Here is a 19817-nt window from a genome sequence, read left to right as displayed (position 1 = left end):
GCAAAGGAGGCTGTGGAAGAATGGCGTGGCAGGGGCAGCGAAGGGCTATGAAGGGGCCCATCCATCCCGTCATAAGAAAAAGCTGTTCCTTTTCCCCTGTGCTCTCCTCCAAGATCATGGGCAGGTGAGTCACACTATTAATGCTTTTTTAAAAGAAAATCTTTATTAATTTTCACATAGACAAATATACATAACATATAATACAAAAGATGATACAAATGAATAAAAACAAGTAAGAAAAGTTAGAAAAACAAACAAATACAATATATTACACTTACATGACAAATTAAAATATGTAACTTCCAATAATTATCATTATACTACTTATGTATATCTATATACAAAATAAAATAATATGAATCTGTGCAAGGAATACAGAGTCACACTATTAATGCTAATGATGACGAATGATGGTGCTGCAGGAGGAAATCAATAAGGTATTGGTTTAATTCAGCCACTTCACTTGATTTAGAGAGATCCAGGCGAGCACAACCAAAGGAGATCTCTACCCTGTGATTCTTGCATTGCAGGGGGCTGGACCAGATGACCCCTGAGGGTCCCAATTCTTCGCCCCGCCGCTTTCTCTAGCGCTGGGTCGACTACATTACCCAGAAGCCTTTGCTTTGTTGTCCTACTTGTTGCGGGGCGGGAACAGATACAGCTGGACTGACAGGTGGAGCCAACCAGTGAGCAAAGATCCTGCGCGGGCAACCTTGCCATATTAGGTAAGAGGACTATCCGGCAGGGCCAATGAGCTTGCAGAGGAGGCGGGCGGAGGGAGGTCCCTGTCACGTGGCGGCTCCGGGGCAGGGAATCCGGCCAGTCTGGCAAAGGGCGGCTCCTGCCTTGCGCAGGACTTTCACAGAAGCAGAGAATTGTGGAGTTGGAAGGGAAACCCAGGGGCCATCTAGCCCAACCCCTCGCAGTGCAGGACTCACGTGTTCTGCTCTCTGTCAGCTGTCATCCAGCCTGGTGATACGAGCCCAGGGCAAGCGCCGGGAGCCCCTGCAATCTCGCGCACTGCTTGGTGGGGACTGGGATGGGCTGTAACAATATATACCGTATGGAAAAGTTACAGATAGGTAGCCGTGTTGGTCTGCCATAGTCAAAATAAAAAAATTCCTTCCAGTAGCACCTTAAAGACCAACTAAGTTAGTTCTTGGTATGAGCCACTTCTTCAGATACACTGAAACAGAAGTTGCCAGATCCTTCTATATAGTGAGAAGGTGGGGAGGGGTATTACTCAGAAGGGTGGTGGGAATGGGAGATTGGCAGATAGCTGAGATGAGCCTGTTGACGACTCTTAACGACTGAAATAGGTCTTACAGGAAAAGGCAAGGGGTGAGAAGGTGAAAAATGGCTTAGTCATGTATAATGTGAATTGCAACTCATTACCAAACTCAAAACCATGGAGAGACCTGGTCTGAACAGAGACATTGGATTCTTATCTCATTATACATGACTAAGCCAAAATGCAGCAGTCTGATTGGTCCTAGAACAATAGGATTCAGAATGCAGCAGTCTGATTGCTTCATTCTGGATCCCATTGTTCTAGGACCAGTCTGATTGGTCCGCAGGAGCCACCCAATCCAGCTCCAGGTGGAAGTGAATCCGCAACCTGATTGGCCTACAGGTGAATCCCGGAATTAGCCAATCACGTGGGGCCCACTATGTAAATAATGTATATAAAGTAGACATTCTGGGGGAACTTCCATTCCTTCCTCTCTACTATGAGCTGAATAAAGAGCATGAAATCCACACTCGACTCAGAGTATATTTCATGTTGACTTTAAAAACAGGACAGAAATTGTTGTTTAGTCGTGTCCGCCTCTTCGTGACCCCCTGGACCAGAGCACGCCAGGCACTCCTGTCTTCCACTGCCTCCCGCAGTTTGGTCAAACTCATGCTGGTAGCTTCGAGAACACTGTCCCACCATCTCGTCCTCTGTCATCCCCTTCTCCTTGGGCCCTCCATCTTTCCCAACATCAGGGTGATAGATAATTTATTGTGGTCAAAGACCAGCTCGCATAACAATAAAAACTGTGTTCCTAAAGATAAAATATACAATCAGAGCAGATTGCATCAATAGCTCATGAGTTAAAACTGAGATATATACATACACCCGTACAACTGAGATTTGGGCTACCATAAAAATTGACCCTGATTTCCTTCAGAATGGAGAGGTTTGATCTTTTTGCAGTCCATGGGACTCTCAAGAGTAATTAATACTAGGATGTCTCCCCCTCAGTTCAGGGTGGGAAACTCTACATTCTTCCATAAACAGCTGAATTGTCACTTTAAACTACATTTTACAAAAGCAAATACATTCTTAGTGAATTTTCAGGTTGACCTAAAAACCAAGCTCGAGGAATCTGAGCTAAATAAACTCCCTTCACCTCCCCCGCCACGTACAGAGTGGAAGCTCTACCCTTTCCTATCTCTACCGTCCCGCGCTGCCATTGGCTGAGGGTCAGGCCCCGCCCCGCGCCTCCCACGCCCTCCCATTGTTGTGTTTTCCTCTTCTCCCCGCGCGGCGCGGCGCCTCCTGGGGGTTGTAGTCCGCGGACGGGCTCCTCTTCCGCGGCGAACCACGCGACGAGCCTGGGCGCGGGGACTCCCTTTCCCGTGGTGCCCCGCGCGGGAGCGGCCTGCAGGCCTCGCCGCCTTGACGGAGTGTCTGAGGGGGCTTCGCTGAGGGAGGAGAAGAGGCTTCGCCCGACCAGACCCGCCGACCGCCATGGGCTCCCTGCTCAGCCGCCGCATCGCCGGCGTGGAGGACATCGACATCCAGGCCAACTCGGCCTACCGGTACCCGCCCAAGTCCGGTGAGGCCCGGGCCCACCAGGTGCGGGGGGGGCGGCGGGGGAGCCCCGGGGAAGGAATAATAATAATAATAATAATAATAATAATAATAATAATAATAATAATAATAATAATAATAATAATAATAATAATATTGGGAGCAGCAGCGACCCCTCTTTCTCCTCAGCTTCCCTTCCCCGGTTTTTGTGGGGGGTTCTCCCCCTCCCCCAACCCACAGGGGGGGGTCCCTCTTATTCCCAGCAGCCTGAGAGGAAAAGCGGCTTCCTTTCTCGGAGCGGCCGCCGGGGCTCTTCCTGGGTCGCGGGGGGGGGGTTGGGCTAGATGACCCCTGGGGGACCCTCTGGCTGCCATGCCTGCATTGCAGGGGCTGCCGCCGCCGCCGCCGCCGCCGTTCCTTCCCCCCGAGGATCGCACGGGCTTTTGGGATCGCGGAAGGGCAGCGCAAAGCAACAGCGCAGTTTGATTTTTGGATAACAATTTATTGATTTTCCAGAAATAACGGTAACAATGACAATACCAAAACAAGACAGATTGACTTCCGTGGGTAGGCAACCTGAGGCCCGGGGGCCGGATCTGACCCAATCGCCTTCTCAATCTGGCCCCCAGGGAATCAGCGTGTTTTTACATGTGTCCCTTTATTTAAAATGTATCTCTGGGTTATTTTTAGGGCATAGGAATTCGTTCATTCCCCCCCCCCCAAAATATAGTCCGGCCCCCCACAAGATCTGAGGGACGGTGGACCGGCCCCCTGCTGGAAAAGTTTGCTGACCCCTTCAGTCAAGTCCCTTCCTTGGTTCCATTATTTTTCAATATGTCCATTGTGCGATAGCGCAGTTTAAAAGGCCCACGATAAAAAGAGCCTTTTTGCCTGGCACCTGAAGATGCAGGTGAGGAAGGCACCAGCTGAGCGCTCCAGGAAAGGGGAGCCACCACCGAAAAGGCCCCTGCTGCTGCTGCCGCCCTCTGGGCCAGTTCGCCTGGAGGGATTGCGGTCTTGGGCCCTTGAAAGGTCCACAGCAGCACGTTGAACGGGGCCTGTAAACAGGGGGGGCATCCAGGGCAAGAGGACCCTTGGCTTTCCCTCCAAACTCTGCCATCCTGATCCCCACCCCAAAACGTGACCAGAAGCCCCCCCCCCCCCGTCAGAAGAGCCTGGTGGCAGGTGCCTCTTCTGAGAAGCCAGGAGACCACCTGAGCATAGCCCCCCTTCCCCCCCCCCCGGGGGGAGCCAGCCACTGCAAAGGGGCCAGTCAAATGGGCAGAGAGGAAAGAAAACACCTGCAAATGTCATTGCTGGTTTTTAATCGTTTGAACATTTCAAACAGTGGCTTTTCCCGGATGATTTTCATGTATTATTATTTTCTTTGTGAGCCACGTCGAGTTTTTGGAGTTCTTTATAATCAAGCGGCGTATGAATTTTGTGAAATAAAATAAATAAATAGCCACTGGTCCCAAGGGCTCCTCAGTGCCCCTTGGTCTTGGAGTCAAAGAGAGGGCTGTTGATTTCATGTCTCGCTTGTCTGCTTTCTGGCGGAACAGGGGTGTTTGCAGAGTTTTGCTCCAGTGTGTTTGTGATGCCCCCCCCCCCAGCTGCTGAAAATGGAGCTTCTGTGCTCAGTGGCAGCCTACCTCTGAGTCTCTGGTGAGGGGGCCGCCTTCATACCCAGCTTGTGAGCTTCCCAGAACTGCTCACTGATGGAAACTGGGTGACATGGGTGTCTCTTCCCACCCCCATGTACAGCTGCAGTGGGCACCCCGGGAGCTGTTGCCCTCGGATCCTGCTTGCCGGCTTCCCTTTGGTTGGCCACACGGAGAGCAGGATTCCGGAACAGATCCAACTGCAGCTCTTCTAATGTTTTTATCATGGCGTGCCCCTCCCTCCTCTGAGCCATTGCTAGGCAGCAGCAGTGGGCTGCCCCCTCCTCTTCTCTCCCTCCCCACATAGCGCCTGCCTGCCAGCTCTCTTCTTCCAGGCACCTGCCAAATACCAAGGTGGGTGGTTGTATGCCTGCATTGTACAGCCCACGAAAGGGGCTCCTTCCACAAATATTGGGGTGGGGGGCAAGTGTAGCTTTTGGCTGCCAACTGGTGTGGATGTCTGCCCTCTCCCACTCCAGAGAGAGGCTGCTGAGCCCCGCCTTGTGCCAACGTCCTGCCAGTGCCCTTGGCATCTGTGCCCAATCTGCGGTGCAGGTCCTTTCTCGACTGTGAGGCTCACTGTGTGACTTTGGGCTGCCCTACCCTACAGGGTTGTTGTGAAGATAAAATGGGTGGGTGGGTGGGTGGGGGAAGAACTCTATACGATGACCTTGAGATCCTTGTGTGGACGACGGTGGTTAAAAATGTAATAAATACACACGTAAAACTAGATCTTTGCCTTCTCTTCAGGGAACTACTTTGCCAGTCATTTTTTCATGGGAGGCGAAAAGTTTGACACACCACACCCTGAGGGCTACCTTTTTGGGGAGAATATGGACTTGAACTTCCTTGGCAACAGGCCCGTCCAGGCAAGTACTCATGATTTTGGTGCACCAAAATGAACCGGGGGGAGGGGGAGCGCCAGCCAGCCAGCTGTTTCAGAGCACAGCCCCCATCACAGCCATTGGATGGGGGTTGCTGTTGTCCCAAACAGCTGGAGCCTGCCAGGTCAGAGCAGGGTGTCCTCACAGGATCTCACCTGAATTATGACTTCTCAATTCGAAGGGTTGCAGGCGTGTGTTTTTAAGCAACTTTTCCCTGAGGTTGAATGGGGTTCAGAAAAACAAAGTGAGAAATACTGGTGGATTTCAATTGGGGGAGAGTGGACCCCTGATTGCTGAATATGTACAGCTCTCCCTTTTTTGTTCTGGCTCAAACCCTTCCAGGGATAGCAGACAACCCTGCGTGGAGGTTTCCTCCTGTGTGTGCGTGTGGAGAGAGCCAGTTTGTGCCAGTGTTGGGGGTGGAGAGCAGCCTGCCCCCCTCACGTCCTCCTCTAGACCTTCCCCCTTGCTTTGTGTGTGCTTTCTCAAGAGGCTCCTGGTTTTTCATTCCAGTTTCCCTATGTAACCCCAGCACCTCATGAGCCAGTGAAGACTTTGCGCAGCTTGGTGAATATCCGCAAAGATTCCCTTCGCCTGGTCAGGTACTGCAGACCCAAACCCCTATGGGGTGAGACTTTTCAGGGGGCCAGGGTGGAATCACAGCTGCCTTAGCCTATGCTCTGCTGAGGCCAAGGAGCTTAAAATGCAGACTCTGTGCTGAGTTGGCACGGGGGGTGGGGGGGGGAAGGTTTGAAATTGTGTCTTTTTGCAAAGAAGGTGCTTAACTTGCCTTTTTTCCGTCTGAGCAGGTTGCTTGATTTTCTGACATTCAGAGGCTTCCTTTTTATTTTTTATTGTGAACTCTTGATTGTGAGCTGAAGAAGGAGGCTTCCTTTGTCTGTCCTGGTCTTAGTGTGCTGCTGAACAGAACATTTTAAGTGGGGGATGTTTTGAGTTACAACAAAGGTTGCGCTTAGTATCACATTCCACACTTGCAGTGAATTGTGAAAATCTGGAGATACGCAAGATCTAGAAAGCAGGTGGTTTGAAACCTTGCTTTTGCTTGTTTCTAATTCTGGCCAAAATGGAGGGATTGAGAGGGATGGGTTGAGGGGCTTGAGAATTCTGGGCAGGGGAACATGAATAGAGGCAAGAAGGAAGAGGAGTCTTGTCTCCTGAAGATCAGGTGTTTATTATGTATAATCTTATTGTGATAATATTGTTTCATGGCATACGTGGCTTCAGGGACCATATAATAATAATAATAATGGTAACCGTTAATATAATAAAACCATTAATGTAATAAATATTGTGCATATCTTAGAAAGCATTTTAGACAGTCCCATCAGGAGAGCTGGAAATGTGATAGTTGTGAAGATAGTTTGAGTGGGTGGGTGGTAATAAAGAAACAGAGACGGCTGAAGGATTGAGTTTCTGCGCCAGGTGAGAGATCGCAGCAAGCTTAATGTCTGAGCTCACCTGCTGTGACTCAGCCTCCCTTTACATCAGGTACAAAGAGGACGCTGACAGCCCCACTGAGGAGAACGGGAAGCAGAAGGCCTTGTACAGCCTGGAATTCACCTTTGATGCCGACGCACGCGTTGCAATAACCATCTACTGCCAAGCGACGGAGGAGTTCATTAGCGGCATGGCCGTGTGAGTGCTGGGACTCTGGCAGCGAGGGGCCTTGTGGGGAACCCGTCAAAGGGATCATGTGTCTTTTGGAGACATCGTATTCACCCACCCATACTTCTGTATTATTTTATTTATAAAAGTATTTACACACAGCTGTTTCATTTTTTAAAGCAGTCTACAACAGCAGTACATAACGCCATACAATAAAAGCCATATAGAAAAGTTAAAATCAGACGTCAGATAACTCTTATGGAAAGATGTACTTTTAATTGCCCGCATCAGCCTGGCAGAATAGAAGAGTATTCAGCAGGCATTTAAAGGTTGAAACAGAAGGCGCCTGCGTGATCTCCAGTGGCAGAGAGTTTCACAGGACTGGGCCGATGACACTGAAGGCTCAGTTTCGTGTTGTTGTCAGATGAGCCTTGCCAGCTTGGAGAATGACCAGCGACACTCCTGCACATAATCTCCTCGATCGAGCTGGGCTATAAGGGATTAGGTGATCCCTGAGATACCCTGGACCTAAGATGTTCAGGGCTTTGTAAGCGAATACAAGGACTTTGAACCTGGCGCAATAGTAGACGGGCTTTAGCAATGGAGCCCCATGTTGTTGACTAGACATTCTGCACCAGCTGGAGCTTCTGAACCAGGTCCAAGGGCAGCCCCAGAGAGTGGTCAGGCTATCCCTGTTCTGGAATGGTTGTAGCTGGCGAACCAGCTGAAGGGATGGGGATCTTAGCTCTTAAATTCACCAGCTTGGCTCAGCAGAAAAATATATTGCCATCCCCAAGGTCTGGCATCCCTGCCCCACTGAGAGCTGCACTCTGGGGTAGTTTGGAGACGCCCTTCTTTCCTTTATGTCCAGAAATCTGCTAGCTTAGCTGAGGGTGCCGGCAGGTCCACATGCCCATGACATGGTTTGCTGCAGCTTCCGTTGCTTTTGGCCTGTGCTTCGCCATGACATGGAAGGGTCTGGATGTGGCCTGTGAGAGCCCAGGAGCTGCCTCTGGGTGTGACGCTGAGCCTCTCCTCTTCTCCCTGCCTGCAGCTACAGCACAAAGAACCCTTCTCTGCAGTCGGAAACGGTGCATTACAAGCGAGGAGTCAGCCAGCAGTTCTCGCTCCCATCCTTCAAGATAGACTTTTCAGACTGGAAAGACGACGAGGTGACGTTCCTGGCCTCTTAGTGCCTCCCAGATTTGGGTCTTTTAGCCTAGCGGAGTCACATAGGCTTGTGTTTCTCCCTCCTGCCTCCCCCGTCTTAATGAATTTGCTCCTGGGGGTTTGGGGGGGGGGTTGAAAGCAAAGCAGCTGTGCTGTCCTCAGCACAAGAACAAATTTATAAAGGTGCTGGGAAATGAAGTAAAGATCTTCCAAGGGGAGGGGCTGGAAGCAGGGAAGGAAGCTGAGTGGCTGCTTGGCCTTCCTTCCCATCCTGTATCTCTCCCCCCCCCCACACACACACAAAAGGAGGTTTTATGACACCTTTCCCTTGGAGGAGTTCCATATGGAAAGCCACAGGACTCCCTACCAGGTGGACTAATCCCTCTGTTTGCTCCTTCCTTCCAGCTGAACTTTGATCTGGACCGCGGCATCTTCCCCGTCGTCATCCAGGCTGTGGTGGATGAAGGCGACGGTAAGACACCCGCTTCCCCGCTTTGCCTTCGTGCCCCTGGGAAGCGGAAGCAATGGGGCTGGTTCAGGGGCACCAGCAGGGTTTGGCCCAGAGGCTGGAGTGGCCTTCCCAAGGGGCCAGGCTGCGCTGGAATCAGACAGTCCTGGGAAAGGTCTCCACCATGCTAGTTTTTCTGTGTTGGGGCTGAGCAGGGTGCTGGAGGGGAACTGGTTTTCTGGCTCTTGGGCAGGATTTGGCTCATGCCACCTCCACCTTCTGTTCCCATCTGGGACTGTCTCCCTGTTCATATGCGTCTTCTGGGACACAGGAGGGGCTCTGTGCTAAAGAAGGCCTGTTCTTTAAGCCAAGCAAAAGACCCGCGTTGCCCAAGAGATTTGGATTGCCAGCAGTGCTAGCAGATTAACTTCAGTGTTTCCTATTCTTAGAGTAATTGCGTATCCCTTTTTGAGAATTTGGTCTTACTGATGTACCCTTTCTCAGGAGAAGTATTTTTTACATTTTTTTTAAACAAACCATATATTGTAAAGCTATTTATAAAGAATTATTAAAGCTACCCCCTTATCATTATCATTATTAATTGGGTAGTTGTAATAATACGGTCGAACCTTTGTTTTCGAGCAGCTTAGTTCTCAAACGTTTTGGCTCCCGGACACTGCAAATCCAGAAGTGACTGTTCTGGTTTGCGAACTATTTTTGGAAGCCGAACGTCCGGCAGGGCTTCTGTGGTTTCTGACTGGCTGCAGGAGCTTCCTCAGCTGATTTATCTAGCTGAGAGCAAATTCTGCTGTGAACCCTTTGAAACCCTTTTGTGTGCCCCTGCGGATACACAGACCACACTTTGGGAAACACTGCTCTGGTTTCATCTGTGACACTTCAGAGAGATATCCCTGGGAGGGAAACAACAACTGGAGCCTTCTCTCCTTCGCCTCCATAGTGAGATCTCTTGTGCTGGAAGTCTTCAGCCAAGGACCGTGTGTCAATAAAGCTGGAGACAATGGCGATGTTGTTTGAAGGAGCTATTGCCGCTCCCTCTTAGCTTTTCCCATCATGCCGTGGGAGAGAAAACGAAAATATTATCTTCTGTTTGTGTAACTGGTAGCCTGAGTCAAGAAAGCCCCCCCCCCCAGCCTGTGGTCACATGACAGTTTGATGAAGAGGTCAGCCCAGTGGGCAGCAGCTGTGAGAAAGGTGAATTCCATGCCAGGGAGCATTAGGAAAGGAGTCGGAACAAAAACTGTCTCTAGTGCGATGCCATGTTTGGAAACCTGGGTACAGTTCTGGTTGCCTTGCCTCAAAAAGGAAATTGCCAGGAGGGAAAAGGGTTCAGAAAAGGGTTCAGAACCGCCTGCTGACCTCCATCGTATACCTTGATTGTGCACGACTTCTTCCTTGGTCACCTTGAAAGCTCTGCTGCCCATGTGACCATTTGGGTAGCCTGTGCAGCTGGGCTAGTGGGAAATCCCGACTTTTGAGAGTCCTACTGCTGGAGGGCTTGGGCCCTGATCCTCCTCCCTTGTAGCCTGGCCTGGTGGGGCGTTTGGACTGCCTGTCGCCTTGCCCCTGACCTCATGGGCCTTCCGCTTTCCCCGCAGTTGTCGTGGAAGTGACTGGCCATGCCCACATCCTCCTGGCTGCCTTTGAAAAGGTAAGAAGCCCCCTTTTGCCCCATCTGAGCAGGAGATGGCTTTGGGTGGTTGCTGGACTTACAGCGCTGGCAGAGGGGAGAGACATTGCCTTGCCTTCTCCGTGGCTCCAGCCTCTCTTGCAAGGCCCCTTTCCGCTCCTCTCTTGCCCGGTTCTGTTTGGTGCTTTGAATGGGGAAATCTGCAGAATCTGGCAGCTTGGATTGTGTAATCAGAATAAATCCTGAAAATGCAAGTGGGTCTGTGCATGGAAGGAGGGTTTGCTTAGCAAGCAGCTGGAGACTTTTCATATTAAATGTGCCAACCTCTCTCTCCCGTCTCCTTTCCCCTCACCAGCATGTGGATGGCAGTTTCTCGGTGAAGCCTTTGAAGCAGAAGCAAATCGTGAGTCTTTGTCTGTCTGAAAGGATGTGGCTTAATCTTGTCTTTTTAAGCTGTATTTCAATCAATTGTTTTTATATTTGGTGTAAGCCGCCCTTGGCTGGGGAGGGCAGGGTAGAAATAAATTATTATTATTATTATTATTATTATTATTATTATTATTATTATTATTATTATTATTATTGGCAGAGGTGCTGGCTGACATCCCAGAGAGGCCTGACCCCTACCCAACTTATCAGGGTCCACTGGATTTACTGCACTGAGAATGTGTAATACAAATATTTAAACCGTTTTTTTTAAAAGGAGGTTTAGGCAGATTCACAGATGATAAAGTTCTTTGTGGGTACTAGGCATGATGATGTCCACAGGATTGAAGGCAATGTGCCTCTGAATCAATACCACTTGTTGCGAGTCCCAAATAAGAGCATCAGAAGAGCCAGTGGCCCATGTAGTCCAGCGCCCTCTTCTCACAGGGGCCGGCCAGATGCCTGTTCTGGAAGCCCAAAGGCAGGACTTGAGCTCTCCCCCTCCCCTTTCAAGCAACCCGTGTTCAGGCGCATGGTGCTTCTGACAGTGGGGGTGCAACATGGCCATTGTGGCAAGTAGCCATTGATGTGTTGTTCCTCCCCTGTGCTGCCTATGGGGTTCCCAGAGTCGTCTGATTGGCCACTCCGAGGACAGAATGTGGGGCTACATGCACTTCCTTTGGCTTAGCCAGCAGCTGCCAGGTTCTTCTGACTTGTGCTTATGCTCAATGAAGAGCACATTGCTGCCCTTTTATTATTCTGGTTTTGGTTTCCAACCTGTTTCCATCCTTTTTTCTCATTTGCCTTAGATGGTTGTTTCTTTGTGTTTAGTTTTCAGTTGTGTATTTGTATCATGTTGTGTTAAACTTCCATTGCAAGCCGCCTAGAATATCCTAGTGGAAATAAAAATAGTAGTAGTGGTAGTAGTAGTAGTAGTAGTAGTTAAGAGTAACGATTAAAAAAGAAGCAAGCAGCATTTCCTGCTTCCCCACAGGTGGACCGGGTCAGTTACCTGCTTCAGGAGATCTATGGCATTGAGAACAAGAACAACCAGGAGACTAAGGTGAGGAGGGAGCGAGGAAGGGGAGGCCATCAATTCTCCCAGGGCTGCAAGGCAGTCAAAGACCATGAGAGGAGCGCATCCCTCTGTCTAAAAGGGGAGTAAGCAGAGGTTCTCCCTTGAACGTTCCCTTTCGAGGCTTTTGCTCTCCAGAGGGAGAGAAGTTGTCTATTGACCCACAGCAACAGCTCAGAGCTGTGGCTTTCTTCTGGCATCTGCTTAAGCCAAATCCTGCTAAGGCACCTTGTGAGTGTGTGCCTCTGAAATTTTGGGGCTTTGCCTGTTGTGGGTGGGGTTGATCTTACCACCTGCTGCCAGTAGTGTTGGGTTGGGTGGTTCTGTCTGTCAGAGTCCGGAAAGGAGCCCCTGGATTTCTGCGGTACAGCGAGGGTTCTGAACGCTGAGCTGGGCCACAGGAACATCCAGTGAGTTCTCTGTCTCCCTCTCCCTCCGCTGCAGCCCTGTGACGATGAGAACAGCGACAACAGCAACGAGTGCGTGGTGTGCCTCTCCGACCTGCGGGACACCCTCATCCTGCCCTGCAGGCACCTTTGCCTCTGCAACTCCTGTGCCGACACCCTGCGCTACCAGGCCAACAACTGCCCCATCTGCCGCTTGCGTGAGTAGCAGGGGGGCGGGGTGGGGTGGGGCAGAGGTGAGGGAAGAAGCCCTTTGCAGGCCAGGAGGAGGCCAGCAAACCTGGGGCTTGAAGCACAGAGACCCTTCTCCACCTTTGATCACACTGGGCAGCTTTTCCTCTGGGGGCTGCCATTCTCATTGCATGGAGCAGGCTTGTTTTCTACTGCCAGTGGATTCGGCAGCCAGCGGATTCAGGTCTCAGGAAAGGAGATTCCGACTAAGCATTAGGAAGAATTTTTGGAGGGCAAGAGGCATTCAACCGTGGGAAGGACTCTCAGAACCCACAACTCCCTGGAAGGTTGCAGTCTCTTCCATTGGAGGTTTCTAAGTGGGGGTCTGATGGCCATTTGTCAGGGATTCTTCAACTGCGATTCCTGCATTGCAGGGGGTAGATGATCTCGGGGTCCCTTCCCACTCTAGAGTCCTATGATGCCCGGGGGGGGGGGGCACGTTTGTTCCCCCTGTTCAGTGAAACTCTCATGGGAAGTCCTTTGCTGATGGGCAGGGATGGAGCAGGGAAACATGAGCTCCGTGGATTCAGTTTCTGTGGTATAGCAAGGTGCACATGCCTTGCCACACGAGTGCAGGAGGAGCATTGCAGGATTCCAGGTTTGGTGCCCATGCCTGTTTCTGAGGCCTGTGCCTTTAAGGGGCTCTGCTGGGGCAGCAGCTGATCTGCCTTGGCACCTGGAACGGTTGCGTAAGTCAAAGCCGCCTGCCTCTCTTTGCAAACGCAGTTGCTGTGTTCCCCAATCAACGTGGCTAGCAGGTGGCTTTGGGGTCCCAACTCCCAGAGGACTCTGCCCACAGCCCAACCCTTAGGAGGCAAAGATGATGTGCCTTGCCCCTGGCAGATTTCGGGCACAAGAGATGAGACTGAGCTCCTCTTGACTTCCCCCCTCAGCCTTCCGAGCCCTGCTGCAGATCCGAGCCGTGAGGAAGAAGCCCGGGGCCCTGTCTCCGCTCTCCTTCAGCCCCGTCCTGGCACAGACCCTGGACCACGATGAACATTCGGTGAGAAGCAGCCTCAGGCGTCTGGGAGGGGTCAGCAGAAGGGGTGGCTTCACTCCCCAAAGCACACTCGAAGCACTGGGGGTGGGGAGGATGCATCTCTCTGTGTGGGGTGGAGGGCAGTTGGTTTAGGTTCTAGGCAGACATGGGCTCATCCCCACCTTTGCTGGGGGCTCCTGGGGGCCTTTTCTGCTGAGCCTTGGCTGTCCCCCTCAGGTAATGGGGGGGGGGGTCAGCCTGCCTCATAGAAGGACAGGAAGCCATAAAAATAGCAAAGGAGAGAGACAGGGAAGGAGGAAGGGAAGGTGTGTTGCTATCCCAGTGGATGGGAATAGCTGTTTTCTTTTGTTTTCTTACTACTACTACTACTACTACTACTACTACTACTATTACTACTACTACTAATAATAATAATAATTTATATGCTGCCCATCCAACTGAGTTGCCCCAGCCATTCTGGGAAGCTTCCAAACATTTAAAACACCGTATCCCCCCTTCCCTCCATCTGGGTGCCCATGGCAGTGGCTTACAGGGGGTTCCCAGGCAGCTGAGCTTTAGCCTGTGCCTCCAGACACTCCCCCGGGACTGTTGCACAACCCTGAGAGTCCCCAGCTCAGTTGGCCAGAGAAACAGAACGTGAGATGCCCAAGGAACAGCAACAAGAATGATCATTCCTCACAAAAGTGACTTGAAGCAACTTAGGAAGATAAACTCATTGCTAAACATAAGGCCATAAGAAGAGCCTGCTGGATCAGGCCAGAGGGGGCCCATCCTGTTCTCACAGGGGCCAACCAAGTGCCCCTTGTGGGGAACCTGCAAGCAGAACAGCAGCTCCAGAGCCCTTGGCCTCCTGTGGTTTCCAGCAATGGGTTCAGAAGTCTTGCTGCCTCCGACTGCTGAGGAATTGCCCAGCCGTGCTGGACAGCAGCCACTAAGAGCCCCTCTTCCTCCATTAATCTGTCCAGCCCTCTTTTAAAGCCATCCAAGTTGGTGGCCATAAGATGTTTCTCTCCTGTCCTGATAAGGAGTGTGAGATTTGGGGAAGATTTCAAACTACTTATTGTGTTATTTTTCTCTCTGGTGTTTTTGTCGTCCTTAAATGTTGTAAGCTGCCGTGTAAAGCGTTGATCTTAAAAGGTGGCGTATAAATGTCTCCCTGGGTGTCTTCTATTGCCAGGCTGCAATTCCTGCAGTGGGGGTTCCAGTCCTGCGGTTCTGTGGGGGCAGAGCTCAAGAGGCTTCAGTGCCGTAGGGATCAAACTGCAACGACGGATGGCAGTGGCTGAGCTTTTGTCTTCCTCTCCTTCTCCCTCCGCAGTGTTCGGACAACATCCCTCCGGGCTATGAGCCCATTTCTTTGCTGGAAGCCCTGAACGGCCTGCGCTCCATCTCCCCCTCCATCCCCTCGGCTCCCCTCTACGACGAGATCACCTACACGGGGGTCCTGGACGGACTCCCCCTCTCTGGAAGACCCCTGGTGGGGTTGGACCGAGCTGTGGAGAGCAGCCATCAGAAGAGCAAGCGCAGCAAGTCACCAGACAGGTGAAATCTTGTGGAGAAGCCTCTTTGGATCGCTCCCTCTCGCCCTCCCCTACGCCAGGTCCTTCCTTGCTCCGTTTCCCAGTCCAAACCTTCCTCTGCTTCTCCTCTGCCCAACGCCTGAAGCTCAGGGCTCCTAGTGCCTTGCCTCTCGCCCCAGAGTCAAACCGCCCCCCCCCCGCCATGCGAGCCGCTGCCAATCCTCTGGGTTGCAGCTGTGTCTCTTGTTCTCTGCAGCACCCTCCGGTCTCCCTCGTCACCCATCCACGAAGAGGATGAGGAGAAGCTTTCGGAGGACTCAGACTTGCCACTCAGCGGGACGGAGCTCGTGCTGCAGGAGGGCAGCTCCCCAGAGGTGAATCTTTCTCTCTCACTCTCTGCCTGCCTGCCTGTCTGCCTGCCTGCCTGGCTCCTGCCTCTTTGCTAAGCCTGGAGTGGCCTGCTGCTGGGGCCGGGCTTGGGGCTGCTGTGAGCCTTGCTGAGTTGTCAGCCTCAGAAACGTACCTCCTTGCTGCCTGTTCCTGCTGACAGCTGAGCAACCGCAAGAGCTCCTTGGCCAAGTTGGACTGTGTGTGTGTGCGTGTGTGTGTGTGCAAACTGACAAGTGGAGGTGTCTGCTTCTGGGTCGTCTTGCAAAAAGTTGTAGTTTTTACTGGCATCGGGAGGTGGCCGGTATACAGCAGGTGGGCTGTTTGGGCCGCCCACCATGAGCTGCTACAGCTGGATGCTCCCATGGGTGGTCCTGATCACCCGTCTCCTTCCCCTCCCACACCCCACCCTCATCGGCTCCTGGGGTCCCATCCGCACACCAGGTGAGAGATGAGCTGCTCTTGCCCTTTGCTTGCAGCAGTGCTGATGGCTAGGGAAGGGGGCAAGCCCTCTTGATGTTGGGCAGCAGACCACTCTCCCCAAGGGCTCTGGCAGGGGTCTCCCTCCCCACCAAATGTGATGGTTGAGGAGGAAGGACCCCCTTGGGAAGAAGCATCCCCTCCGTTGCTGGCTTCTGCTCTGTTCCTCCCCATAACAGCCTTGCTTCACACACCAGTCCCTTCCCACGGGCTTCCACAGCCTCTTCCCAGACTGAGGGAAACGGAAGCTCTTTTTTCTTCTCCATTGACTTGTCCACCTAGGAAGCTGAGCGGAGCCTGGCTACCAGATCAGGGGATTTTCCGCCAAGTGTGGAGGGGCAGTACTGCCTCTCTATCTCCCCGCTGGCCTTTGGTGCCCGGGCTCCCACTTCCACGCAGCTGCCGCTTGGACCTAGCTGGAAACTGTCGGGCTCAGAATGTTTTCTCTTGACTTTGCAGATTTGGGGGGGGGGGGGCAACAATCACCCAGAGAGGCATTGGCAGCAATCTTCCCATATTTAGGCCGGTGCTTGAACCCATGTGATTTTTATTCACAATTTTTATTCCTGCTTACATGTTATCTTACTGGGTTTTGTGTCATATTTTTATTGTATTTCTATATGCTAAGCCTTTTTGTCATTGTGGTCACCTGCTTTGAATATACTTTTTTATAGGAAAACTGGGCATACATTTTACTGAACCAAAAAATTGCCCTTTTCCCCCTTGAGAGCCCCAAGTGTCCCTTTCAATGGGATCCGGAGCAAACCTATTTCCTGCACGAAAACAAAACTCCCCGCTCTGGAATGGTGGTGGTTTCTGCCCATTTGGAACGCAAAGCATGGGGCTGTATAGCGACCCTCCTCCTCTGCAGAAATGAGACCCTCTTCTTTTTCTCCTCCTCCTCCTCCCATCTTTCAAGAGCCTGACAGCGGAAGAGGCAGAGGCAGCCAGCCCCCTGCAGCAAGGTGAGCTCTGGCTGGGGGGGGGAGTATCCTTACCCTCTGGCCTGATCCCCTCCTGGCTGTATGTCGTGTCTGTGCTATTGAAGATGGGCCTGGAAAGAACCCCACTGCTAGGAATGGCCCCCCGGAGGGGCAGCTTGGGCAAAGTGGAGCAGCCACGAGAGCAACGTGTAGTGGTTAGAGTGCTGTACTAGGACCTGGGAGAGACCACGCTCCACGAAGCTCACTGGCTGTGACCTTGGGACTGTCACCGTCTCTTTCGGCTTTACCTACCTCTCAGGGTTGTGGGGATTAAATGAGAAGGGCAGGAGAACCAATAGATAAGAATGTTGGCTATTTCGTAGATTAGTGGGGCTGCAGAAAGCGTGCTGGGGAGACCACACATTCAAGAAACGCAAAAGTAACTTTTGCTAGGTTTTAATAACAAAACCCAAAACTCCTTTTACACTAAATTACAATATATCCGTAAGCATGACCCATCCACCAGGGTACTGAGAGAGCTACATACTGCTCTTTATATACCATACCCAACAGCCTTATTACCACAACTTAACAGCACCTGCTATACTTCTTCACAGCTGTAAAACTAGGTCACATTATTTGCTCTGGCCTTTAAAGAAATACACATCTTGTGGAACAATAATGAACCTTCAAATTTAAAGAGACCATTCACCAAAGAAATGCAGTGATGTGAAGGCCTTTGGTCAGCCCTTGATCTGGGGGCCCCTGGCCAAGGCGAGGGAGTGGCAGCATGCCAAGGCGCTGAGGCTTCCCCTTCCTTCTCCCTCTCGCAGGTGCCCAGCCTCCCTCGGTGGAGGCCCTTGTCCAGGAGAGCAGCAGCAGCAGCACCTGTGACCCCAGCAGCCTCCCCATCCTGGAGAGCGACCTGCCAGCGGACGTCTACCTGCCAGGTAACATCGGAAGGAGCCCTCGCTGGTGACTGGCGCTCCTTCCCTTCCGCTGAGAGGGGGATGAGGCCCTCGCTTGGCCAAGAAGGAAGGGACCTGACCCACCTGCCCCCCGTCCCCCCAGCTTCATGCGCCGCCCTGGCTTTTCCTGCTCCTGCACCCATGGCCCGGCTGCCTTTGCATCGCTGCTGCTGCTCTCTGTGGGGCAGCCATGGCCCTATTCTGTACATCCATGCCACGCAGGCCCCATCCGTGTGGCACAAGGAGGAGGGCAATTGGGAACGGGGGGGGGGGTTGGGAAGCACATGCAGAGGGGGCAGAAGAGGCTCAGAGGCAGAGGGTGAGGCTCCTGGTGGGTTGCAGAAGAGGCCTCCGCCCCGCTCTTGGGCACCACCCGATGCCCGTCCGTCTTTTCTGACCGCTTTTTCTAACGTCTCCCCCCCTTTCTGTCTGCCCCGCCTGGGCAGCCCTCGGCCTGGACTCCTGCTCTGTTGGGATAGAGGAGTAAGCTGGTACGTCTCGTCTTTCCTCCCTATACGCTGGCGGGGGCCTCTTGGGAGGGCGGGTGGGGAAGGGCAGCCAGAAGTGGGGCAAGGGGGCGGAGGAGAGAGGGGGGCTGCAGTGGGGAGGGGGCTGAGATGCGCAGGGCAGCTTCCGCCCTGCTGTTGGCGGTCTCTTTCAGGGGCCAGGCACCCACCTCTGGGTGTCAGAGTCGGGCGCCCTGCCTTGCTTCTTGCTCCCACCCTATGCCTGGGGGGCAGGAGGGCTGAGAGGGGCAGCAGCACCAGGGCTCCTGAGCCGGCCTCTTTCTCTCCCCCCCCCCAAACCGCAGGATCTTCTGACTTCGCTGGCACCCTCCCTGGCCGTGGGACCAGCCAATCCGGGCAGCCCTTCCTGTTCAACAATCCCCGCCTCTGCGTGGAAAGCGGGCAGAGCCCGTCCTGAGCGCCTGGCTCGGGGTTCGAAAGCCGCCGAGGTGCTCACAATGCCAAACGCCCGGGCGCATCTTCTGGGGCGGCTCCTCTTTCTGCCTGCCTGTGGGGAAGCAGCCCCCTCTGCCTCCCTTCCTCTTCCACCAGCGAAGGATCCTTTACGGGACACGGGTTCCGATGCTGCGGCACGAGACAGACATTCCCCCTCTGCGGGGCTCAGCCTCGGACCAGGACTCTCTCCCCCCTCCCTCCAAGGGACTCTTCTGTGTCTTTGTACAGAAATGCATGATATTCAGTGCCCCCCCCCCCGCATTGGCCGTGAGGCTGGTGTGATGGACAAGATTTCCTCCTGCCTTGCTGTGCTCTCTTCCTGCCCCCCCCCCCTTTGGACATATCTGTTGGCTCCTTGGCCTTTTTAACCCCTGCCTCTGATTTCCCCCCTCCTGCTTTCCAGCCTGCCTGCTCTGCTCCCGGCCGGCATTTGGGGCTCCTGGCAGAAACCCCCATCTAGGCACATGGGGTGGGGGGGGGCTTCTTCCTGCTCCTGCAGAAAGGGAAAGTGTGTAAGGCACAAGGCCCTTTCTGCCCTCCTCCTCCTCCATGAACTTCCTGCCAGGGGGTGGCTGGACTCCAGAGAGGAAGCCAGCGAGGGGCGGGAGGGACTCAGCTGGAAGTGGCCTGAGGCTCCCCACTGGGACCTGCGTCTTCTGCCCCACAGCTACCCCTCCTCCACCACCACGACCTGCTGCTTTGCTGCAGGATTTGGAGGCAGAGCAGCAGAGCCAACCTGGGGGGGGGGGCACTTTTGCTGGAGGGTGACGCAGAACCTGCTGCTTCCTCTCTTGCCCTGAGGCCGGGGCATCTGGTGGGTGCCCCCTTGTGCTGCCTGTGGCACCGAGCAGGAGCCTATTCACCCCCCCCCACCTTGAGCTCCACGGTTTGGGGCTGTGCCCAGGTGTGCCTTCTCCTCCTCCTCCTCTTCCTCCCTCCCAACTGCTTCACCCAGAAGGCAGGGGGGGTAAGGGGTGTCCTTGTGGACTAGCTGCCTGAGGGGCTGCCAGCTGCTTCCTTGCCCCACCCCCCAACTGCCGCCTTTGAGGGGGCCACTCTCTTTCCAGGCCCAGAGAGCAGAGCTGGGCCAATGTGTTTCTATATTTATAGTAATAAACCCCTCCTGTGTCAGTCTGGTTGAAGCTGGTGACTGGCTTTTTCCTGTTGGTTTCTTCCTTCCTGGTGTCCGGTGGGGCACATTGAC

The 19817-nt window shown here is 53.1% G+C and overlaps 1 protein-coding gene across 2 annotated transcripts; it reads left to right on the top strand.

Moving 5' to 3' along the window:
- The first annotated feature begins 2616 nt into the window (after positions 1–2616).
- On the top strand, positions 2617–19755 carry MGRN1 (mahogunin ring finger 1). Of its 2 annotated transcripts, XM_081170760.1 has the most exons (17): positions 2617–2825; positions 5212–5330; positions 5859–5947; positions 6855–7001; positions 8026–8143; positions 8547–8613; positions 10206–10258; positions 10593–10640; positions 11658–11726; positions 12183–12342; positions 13267–13376; positions 14692–14915; positions 15150–15267; positions 16680–16725; positions 17517–17633; positions 18098–18142; positions 18463–19755. In XM_081170760.1, the coding sequence occupies exons 1-16, from the start codon at positions 2738–2740 to the stop codon at positions 18136–18138; spliced, it is 1614 nt and encodes a 537-aa protein (XP_081026886.1). In that variant the 5' UTR covers positions 2617–2737; the 3' UTR covers positions 18139–18142; positions 18463–19755. The 2 variants fall into 2 exon arrangements, with proteins under 2 accessions (XP_081026886.1, XP_081026885.1); XM_081170759.1 differs by lacking the exon at positions 18098–18142.
- Positions 19756–19817: the final 62 nt, after the last annotated feature.

Source organism: Podarcis bocagei (genome assembly GCF_964188305.1).
Source record: "Podarcis bocagei genome assembly, chromosome: 14".
NCBI classification, from domain to species: Eukaryota; Metazoa; Chordata; class Lepidosauria; order Squamata; family Lacertidae; genus Podarcis; species Podarcis bocagei.
Note: the sequence above shows the minus strand (reverse complement) of the source record. Positions and strands in the feature narration are given on the sequence as shown.

Coding starts and splice junctions, on each gene's coding strand:
- MGRN1 (XM_081170759.1), top strand. CDS start 2,738: ATGGGCTCCCTGCTCAGCCGCCGCATCGCCGGCGTGGAGGACATCGAC. Junction 8,614..10,205: donor TGTGGTGGATGAAGGCGACG/GTAAGACACCCG, acceptor CTTTCCCCGCAG/TTGTCGTGGAAGTGACTGGC. Junction 17,634..18,462: donor AGCGGACGTCTACCTGCCAG/GTAACATCGGAA, acceptor CCCAAACCGCAG/GATCTTCTGACTTCGCTGGC.